The sequence below is a fragment of the Astatotilapia calliptera genome, chromosome 4 (genome assembly GCF_900246225.1).
Source record: "Astatotilapia calliptera chromosome 4, fAstCal1.2, whole genome shotgun sequence".
Classification (NCBI taxonomy): Eukaryota; Metazoa; Chordata; class Actinopteri; order Cichliformes; family Cichlidae; genus Astatotilapia; species Astatotilapia calliptera.
Genome location: NC_039305.1, coordinates 1,089,069 through 1,098,488, shown reverse-complemented (window position 1 = coordinate 1,098,488; position 9,420 = coordinate 1,089,069). Strand labels below are relative to the sequence as shown.

Below are 9,420 nucleotides of genomic sequence, written 5' to 3'. Positions count from 1 at the left end.
GTGTAAACAGTGGGAACTAACTGGGGATAGGAAATAGACAGGGAACAGCACGCAGGTGAAGACGGTCGGACACACAGGAAGTCAAACTAAAGGTTAAACCTGCTGTCTGGAACAGGCACGCCCTTAAAAAGCACAGATGCAGTGCTGGGCTCCCTGAGGCCTCGGACTTACTGTGGAGAGGTTATTCTGCTCTGAGCCAGCAGCGCCGTCCAGTGGTGACCGACGGAAACGCGCTACTCTGACGTCTTACCTGTTCCTCAGGTTCCGGTACATACCTGTAAAATATCACCTTTTGCTTGTCACCTGTTGCTGTGTCAAACTACAAACATGTAGATCTTACTACAGTACAACAACACTGAAACTCACAGCTCAGCTTTAAGCCAAACATGATATAAGCGTGACCTAAACGTTAAAATAAAATAAAATAAAATAAAATAAAATAAAATAAAATAAAATAAAATAAAATAAAGGGGAGACGCTCACGTTTCAGAACCACCGCCTGCCTGCAGAAAAATCCTGCTAAAGCTTTGCATCATCCATCAGCTGCACATCCAGATACTTTAAATACTTTGAGTGCTTTTACCTGAATACATTTACTTTACTAAAGTCAGACCCGCAGAACTCTGTTTGTTGTTTTTCTTTAGATTTTTATTACCCACTTTGTTTCGTTTCTGTTGTACAAGTTACGTTTTATTTTCTATTTATTTATTTGTCGCATTTTCAAGCGTGTTAGTAAAAGTTTACAAACAGTAGATGGCGGTAGAGAGAAAAAGAAGCTCTTAATCGTCTCACTGAAGAAGAACTCGGATACCCATAATCCTCTTCTTCTTCCGTTTCCAACCATTCGAGTCCTAAGATGGCGGACCGGCGGCGAAGGAGGAGGCGCGCGTCCCAGGACAGCGAGGATGACGACGAGTCCGGGTCGGGTTCGGACAGCGGGAGGTCCGGGTCCCCGTCCTCGAAGCCCCGGGGACGGGAGCCCGACCCGGCGGAGCCGGCCGCGAGCCGGGTCCCGGCGAAGAGCGACGTGGAGTCCGAGTGTGTGAGTACCAGCTAGCGGCTAATGTTAGCTCCCAGGGCTCGCCCGGTCCCGGGCGGGAGATCAGAGCCGAGCTTTCCGGCGTTAGAGCATTTATTCCGGGCCAGAGACCCGCTCCGGGCCCGGGTCACTGTGGGAAATGAACCCTGGATAAAACAGCAGGTGACGTGTTCGAGTCCCACAGACAGCTCGGTGTTTGTTCGGCGTTAGCTCGAAGGAAACGGGTAACGGCTCCGTCTGACGGTTCTGGTCCATGACCTCGGGCAGCCTGGCGGTTCGGGCTGGAACAGACAGAGTAGCTCGCTTTAGCGCTTGTGTCCGAACCGGAAAGGCTCAAACTAACACGGACACCAAACGTGACACAACACCAAGGTGTGAGAGTGATGTCCGGGACCCCCGGGCTGGCTGCATCACGCACCTCCGCGTGACCCGAGGTCTGAGAGAGGCTCTGGGCTGAGCCTCCATTTTGTGGCCGTGGGTCTGTCTGAGATCATCCCGGGCCCCTGTGGTGGTGTTTGGCTGCCGTTTTTGGTCCCCGCAGCGAGGGGAAACATGACCGATTCAGTCCGAGCGCAGTGCAGCCTGAGGCGGGTTTACTGGCTCCAGGATGTTTACATGACAACAAACAGCAGATTAGTAAGAACCAATCAGCAGCAGGCTTGTTGATGAGTGTGCTGAAGTGAAATGTGAGTCCTGCCTGTGATTTCAGACCTTTGCTGTGTTTAAGCGCTGTTACTTTGGTTCCCAGTTTCCGGGCTTCTGCTTCATCTGATCTCTGCTCTCCTTCGGGTCGCCACGGCAGCTCTGCCTCCACCTCCTCCTTTCCCAGCATCCTCCTCTGTCACTCCACCCCTCTGCATGTCCTCCTTAACTACATCCATGAACCTCGTCTCCTCCTGCCTGGCAGCTCCATTTTCATCATCCGCCCTCCCTCCTCTGCACATGCTCAGACGCTCTCTGACTCCGAGCTGTCGCTCATTTCTGACGCTCAGTTGCCTTCTACAAATCAAACATCACAGCAGGTCTCACCACCTTCTCATAAACCTTCCTCTTCACTCTGGTAAATCCTGTTTTTTATCCGGATGCACAGACACAAAGTGAATCTGGCTGTTGGCGTGAGATCAGACCGAGCGCCGGTTTGAAGAGACTGACTCTGTGAGACGTTTGATCTTTGAGCTGCGTTCAGACTCTGCTGAAGTAATCCGAGCTGTGCTGTTGGTGGTCTGTACGGCTGAATAACGTGCCCGGCGCTCTGTGACGCACTCGCAGCAGAGCTCTGACACAAAGCCGCGTCTGATCCTCGGCGCTTTGGAGCTTAACGTTGGTTTTCTTGTTTGTCGTTGCAGGAGAGTGAAGACGGCGTTGGAGAAGGTAAGCTGCTTCTTTGCACCACTCTGAAGTCACAATCTGGGAAATCAGGCCGCTGTCGGGTGATTTCACTCCTCTTTGTTTTTCAGCCGTCCTCTCAGATTACGACAGCGCCGACCCCGAGGACAACGGCTCGCATTCAGAGGTACGACCGCCGACTCGCCGCTTCCTCTCGGCTGTGACGGCACGTTTTAGCCTCTTTAGGGAGTGTTTCTCCTAAAACTGTGTCCTCCTCAGGGAGTGGAGGAGGAAGAGGAAGCAGAGCAGTACAGCGACGAGGAAGCTCCAGCAGCAGCCAGCGAGCCCCAGCCCCCCACTACAGACGGGCCTGTGGAGGGAGCGCAGGGAGAGGAGGAGGAGGGCGGAGAAGCTGAGGAGGAAGAAGAGGCTGGAGGGCGGAGCAAAGAGGAGAGCAAAGCAGAGGAGAAGGGAAACCTAGCAGGAGAGCGACAGAGCGGAGACGGACAGGTGAGACAGGAACAGGAAGTGAGCCTCTGCTCAGGCAGAAGGGTAACAAGAGCGAGGGGAGGGATTAAAGACGGTACCTGCTGCCATCTGATTGGTCTGATCTGAACTTTCATACAGGAGTCGACGGACGACCCGGAGACGAAGGCGGGGGACAAACCGGGGCAGCAGCTGGACGACGACGAGGACAGGAAGAACCCGGCGTACATCCCGAGGAAGGGTCTGTTCTTCGAACACGACGTCAGAGGGCACGCTCAGGAGGAGGAGAGGTAATAGCTACGTGCTGCACGCTGACAAACTGAAGCGCTGAGAGTTTAGGGAGGAGTTAGACGGGCTGGAACGCTCCGCCCACAGATTTGCGTCACTGCTTGCACGGGTCAGTCGTAACTCTGCGCAGGTTAGGGCTCGTTTTTAAAGCCTCTCTGCTGTTACCTCATCGATGTGATGTCATTTATGTCCTCTCCGTCTGTCTTCAGGCCGAAAGGCAGAAACAGGAAGTTGTGGAAAGACGAGGGCCGCTGGGAGCACGACAAGTTCAGGGAGGAGGAGCAGGCGCCCAAGAGCCGCGAGGAGCTGATCGCAATCTATGGTTACGACATCCGAAACGGCGGCGGCCCCGGAGACCGAGGGTACAGACAGCGGAGGCCCAGGTGAGCGGCGTGTCGGCTGAACGTTGAACGTCTCCAGAGCTGCGAGCTTTGGGACGTCCGCGGGTTTGAGTGAGGTCATCACACTTCCTGTAACGAGCGTAGCCGCTGTTGGTTTGATGTTTCACCTCCGTCTCTGTCTCCTGCAGACCGACTTTGTCTCCCAGCAGAGACAAACGGTGGCGAGATGGAGGCGGCGAGCGGCCCGTCCGGTCCTGGCAGAACAGGGGAGGAGGTCTGAACCGAGGAGGAGCTCCTCCACCTTCATCTGTCCACCCCTCCTCTTCGTCGCCATCCTCTGCACAGCGAAGCGGCGTCCCCTCCAGACCGCCTCCCTCCCGTAGCAGACCACCCCAGAGTAACCTGCACCCCCCACCTTCGTCTCACTACAGGAACAATGAATCAAACGCACCCCTGGTGCACCACCGAGAGCGGCCGGGTCCTCGGGCTGAGGCGGAGCCTACAGGGGAAAGGGGAGGTGTCAGAGGAGGGCGAGGAGGAAGGGCGCCCTCTGTGGTCATTGAGGACATTACAGTCAGTCAGGGAGGGGCCACGGAGCAGGACTTGAGCGTTGGCGCCGTAACGCCGGCAGCGTCGCCACAGCCGGGCGGTTACCAGTCCACATCGCCGAGACGCCAGCAGGAGCAGCGAGGCGGCACGGACAGATCTGCATCAGGATTGGCCGCTTCCTCTTCCGGCTCCGACCCCTCCCTTCAGTCGGCAGCAGCGACCAATCGGGAAGCTTCCCCTCCCGCCGAGCGGCCAGTGGAGCGCAAGTCTTACTCGCTGGCTCGCAGGACTCGCTCGCGTCCCGCAGACCTGGGCAGTAAACAGGCGTCTGTGGAGGAGTCCGTTGCCGGGGGCAACACCTCTTCTCCCAGCAACGTGGGGGGAAAGAGCTGGTCGGGTGGAGGCGACGCGCCGAGCCAGGCGGGAGGAGGTGTGACGGAGCTGGACCAGGACGTGGCTCGACTCAATCTGGCCAGGCAGAGCTGGAGCCCGACCTCGTACGTGCGGTCTGAGATGAGAGGTGAGCGCTTTTACACCGTCACCTCACAGGTGGCGCTCACGAGTCAGGTGGTTCATGCTAAATGTTGACTGAACAGCTTCACCTGAGGCGGCGCCAAAACAAATATCTACAGCAGTCTTACACCTCAGTGATCTCTGGTCCCTGTGAGGCTGAAACACCTGCAGCTTCCTGATGTCTCACATTCTTCTTCTCTCTCTGTAGATGTTTGGCTTTTTCTAACTTTGTCATTGTTCTGAATTCTCATGCAGACTAAATCTTACGTGTTCCATAAGTGTCAACATTTGAATGTTGTTGATGATGAATGTGGCTCCATGTTGGGCCCTGTTATTTGGCGCCCCCTGAGCGCGTGTGGTTGTCTGTCGTTAAACCAGTCTCTCTGACCGCAGGCCTTCCTAACCCCCTGCACATGCCCAGCGGCCCGCCGCAGTTCTCCAGCATCGAGGAGATGGGTGTCGGCAACAACCGGGCCAAACGCTACTCCTCCCAGCGACAGAGAGCTGTGCCCGAGCCGGCGCCGCCCATGCACCTGGGAGTGATGGAGGGACACTACTATGAGCCCAGTAAGCCTAAGATCACGTGACCAGCACCACATGGCTACGTCACATCAGTTTCCAGCTGTTGTGAAACACCGCAGCGTCCTTTTATGAAAACGAGCTGCTGGAGAAGAAAACGTCGCCTCGCTGTGATTAACCTGCTGTCATTTTCTGTCTCAGTGTCGTACCAGGGACCAATCTATGCCCACGGGGATAGCCCCGCCCCCATGCCGCCACAGGGCATGCTGGTGCAGCCTGAGATGCACATCCCGCATCCCGGTAGGTGGAGTTTGCAAATAGCAAAGAGAAATGAAACATGCATGAAAGAGTTCGGGTCTTAGGAGGTCAATGGATGTTGTCACGCAGTGACCTCATGTCTTCGTCTCTGTTAAGGTCTCCATCCCCACCAATCAGGAGGCCCCATCGCTAACCCCGCCCTATACGGAGGCCCACCAGTGTCTCTTTCACCAGGGCAACCACAGCAACTGCTGCCACCGCCTTTCTACCCTCCACCGGGGGTCATGACCTTCCCCTACCCCACCATGTACCCAAACCCACAGGTACTGATGTCAGTTTAAAAGGTGGCGTGGAATTCACTCTGATTGGCTGTCTTCCTGTCTTTGAGCCTCAGTTTGTGGCCAGTGTCGTGTTCTGTGCAGGAACAATAGAGTGAAAGTTTGATCCAGGAGCTCTCTGATTGGTTGCAGGGTCAGACCCAGGTGACCTACGGAGGCGTGACGTACTACGACACGGTGCAGCAGCAGGCCCAGCCCAAGCCTTCGCCCCCCCGCCGCACATCCCAGCCCGTCACCGTCAAGCCCCCCCCTCCAGAGGTGCCCTTTGCCTCAGAGTGACTCTGCCCCTCACCCCTCCCTGCCACTCCATCTCAGCCTCGCTCTGGTCCAAAAACTGTAGGTGAGTAACACCTGAGGGGGGAGCAGTGGGTGTTTTTAGGAGGCTAATGCGAACGAGGAACGCCGCCCCCTACAGGTGGGCGCAGGAAGTGCACAGGTCATTCTTTGTAGGCTCAGGCTACGTCCACACGTAAACAGCGTTTTGGGTTCACGTGTTGACGAGGAAAACGTAGGGTTAGCCGCACATCGTCAAACATGTGCACCACTGATTCAGGTCAAATTTACAGACTTCTGATTGGCCAACGTGTTGACACGGTTTGCATTATATCGCCACCGGCTGCTGTGGCGTGTTCTTCACAGCGTTTGACTTCGTTTTTTGTGTTTAGATGTGGACGCAGATCCTTTTTTTTTTTTCCCCCAACTGTACGTGTGGACGTAGCCTCAGTAAGAACTGTGACGGAGGAGAAACGAGCGAAACGATGCGCAGGCACAGAACTGATCCAGGACTCGTTATCAAAGTTTCATGCTTTAAACTAATCAAGTCGTTTAAACAAAAACAAACATGATTCTTGTTTCTTTGATGTTCGTGTGTCCCTCTGTCCGCAGGAGCGAGGTGGGCGGGTCGGTGAGGAGCTGCGGTCCAAAAACATCCACCATGGTAAAGGAGGGAGGGCGGGATGGAGACAGGCTCCGCCCACAGCATCACTGGTGGATTCAGACTTTCTCCCCTTTTTTTTGTTTTGTTTAGCCCGTGTAGCAGTCGGGCGGGTCGGCGGTTCGATGCTGTATCTTTGAGCAAAATGGGACTGACAAGTTGACGAGGAGTCGACCTCGGCGCTGTCGGTGCTCTCAGAGTATTTTTATTTGTTTTCTGTTGAATCTTGGAAACGGATTTCTGCGTCAGGCGCTCCTCCTGCAGGAGGACGCGTCGTGGTCCATCCGTCGCAGTTACAGAGTTTGAAGACAGCTCGGCTTGTTTTGGCTTCTGATCAGTGCTCATTCCTCTAACTTTAACGTGTAATCAGCAGATAAACATGTAATAAACGGTTAATAACACTTTATAGAGGTGCGGTAACTCACGTGGGCGCTCAGAGGTGCAGGTAGAGCAAAGATCGCTTCCTCCGTGTTCGGACGGCCGTAGTTTAGCGAGACGTCGCGTGTGTTTCAGCGTTCAGTGAAACTGCAGTTCAAACTTTAAACGAGACTTCAAACCTGGAGGAAACAAAAACAGCTTGAATCAAATCCAGAGCTTCTCTCTGACAGCATCACTGCAGCTAAACGCACTCAAACATTCCTGAATGTTTATAATCCGGATATTTTGCTGTGTTCCATCAGAACAGTCTCACACGTGCGACGCAGACGCGTGAGACTCGTGAATAAACTGAGTTTAGCGACTTGTTTCTGTTTAAACGGATGGTTTTGACATTTCTGAGTGTTTTTGAGCTTCAGGAAAATAATTCCAGCTTCTCGTTTTTCCTTATCGTAAAGATTCAAACTGCAGACCTGTGATGGGGGCGGGGTTTAGGGTCCAGCATTAAAAGAAGAGTTATGTACTTTGTGATAAATGAAGAGAATAATTAGCAGATTAAACATCAGATAGTTTAAGTTGAATTAAGCTGAACTTTCCTTCATCCTTTATGAAGGCCTCGAGTCCTGTAACGGCGCCGCGTCCCTTTAACGTGCGGCTGTCTGCCCTCCTGAGCGTACACGTGTCACTTCCTGTTGCGATGGGGAGTTGGGGCAGGTGGAGGCGGTTCGTGTTGCTGTGCAGGCGTACGTGTAAATAGAAGCTGCAGAGTAGAAACATTCTAATAGGCTTAGAGGAGCTTCGGCAGGGACCTCGAGCGAATCGATGGATGATGGAGAGCGGCCGTGTGGGTTTGGTTTCCTCTGTTCTCACGTCTGTTTTTTTGGGTTTATTATCGTTGTTGTTGGGGGTGCGTGCCGCCTCGTCTCTTTGTTTTCTGCACACAGGAAGCTCGAGCTAAAACTTGATGATGAACGCCAGGCTGTCATGTTTCTGTTTGTTTGCGCTCCGTGTTCTGGGAGCTCATGGTCGGACGTTAGCGTTCCTCCTCTCGTTAAACTCGGGGAGTTGTTTGACTGATGGGTGAGGACAGAAGCGAGTTGCCGTTAGAAACGCCTGCCGTTCAGCCCGTTAGCAGGGTCGTCAGGAGAAAACAGGTTGAATTTAACAGGAACATTAATCGTTCCTGATCCCCGTGCTGATGTTTGATTGGGGGGATTCCTCTGATGGCGGGGCTCGGATTCAGTGGGAGGAAGTCGGGGTTTTGGTGCTTGCATCAGAAACGACACCGCTCTGATCTTCGTTCACCTTCATCGGAGGAGGAAGAGGAGGCCTTCGGCTGTGACGGTAGCTTCAGCTCCAACCGTTAATGTCCACAGATGTTTCAATAAAGTTTAGAGACGTCTCCTGTTCTCTGGGTCTTTCTCTTTGTTTTCTTCTCTCAAATAAATCCTGCAGAGCTGGAGTTGGGCTGACTGCTGTGACCTTTGACCCGAGCCGCCCACACTGCTCACTGTAGCTATGTCCCAATTCATAGGCTGCATCCTTCAGAGAAAGCCTGAAGTGAGCGGCTGTGAAACGGGACGGTCGAACCTTCAGATCTGCGTCACCGCTGTCTGGGTGGAGTTTAATAAACTCGCCGTCTGCTCCTTGCTATCTAAAATATAACAGGACACCAGAGGAAACTCGACCGTCTCACACTCCTGTTTATCAGTTTTCTGTTTGACGTTTATTCAGCTGTGTGAAAACTAGAACTTTAATCTCAGCCACACCGATTTACTCACAAACAAATGAAACACTGAAAAAAACAAACAACATTTTTAGGTTGTTTAAGTGACTCATACATCACGTTTAACCTGAGCAGAAAAAAGACCGCGGGGGGTTTGAAAGCGATGTGCCGGGAGTCTGGGCGGCTCCAGTGACCCTCGAGCTCCCGGTCAGCGATCGAGCTGGTGGGTAACAGACATCCCTGAAAACGTCGCAGTACTTTTGCAAATATGTGGTGTCTTGATAAACAGAGCAGACATTTGAAGTTTACACAGCTACGTTCTCACCAGGAAATATGTTAAACGTTTATTTTGTGACCCAGAAAGATTAATAAGAGTAACATTAACGCTAAAGGCTGCCGCCATTGTTGGAAACTGGAATTGGCTGGGCCACACTGAATTCTGGGATAGGTGGGCCACGAAGGACACACCCGATCCATCCTTCAAATCTGGGGAAAAGGAGGACTCGTTTGGAGGAGTCTTCGAATCGGGACAGCCTTTGTCACCTGGCTGTGATGTAATCGGCCTATGAATCGGGACATACCTTGTGACCGCAGTTGTTTTACAGTGATGATGATGACTGCATTGATTTGGTTCTGTTTCTATGTGGAGAACGTCATCCACGCAGAGGGTCAATAAAGAACCTAAAACATGCTCACTGTTTAGATTTATTTATTTTTTAAATAATTTT

The 9,420-nt window shown here is 53.1% G+C and overlaps 1 protein-coding gene across 1 annotated transcript; it reads left to right on the top strand.

Moving 5' to 3' along the window:
- Positions 1 to 807: 807 nt before the first annotated feature.
- On the top strand, positions 808 to 8,375 carry casc3 (casc3 exon junction complex subunit). The gene is made up of 12 exons (XM_026163861.1): positions 808 to 1,042; positions 2,386 to 2,410; positions 2,497 to 2,552; positions 2,645 to 2,875; positions 2,993 to 3,141; positions 3,349 to 3,522; positions 3,669 to 4,549; positions 4,936 to 5,109; positions 5,263 to 5,361; positions 5,476 to 5,642; positions 5,790 to 5,997; positions 6,543 to 8,375. The coding sequence occupies exons 1-11, from the start codon at positions 857 to 859 to the stop codon at positions 5,934 to 5,936; spliced, it is 2,289 nt and encodes a 762-aa protein (XP_026019646.1). The 5' UTR covers positions 808 to 856; the 3' UTR covers positions 5,937 to 5,997; positions 6,543 to 8,375.
- Positions 8,376 to 9,420: the final 1,045 nt, after the last annotated feature.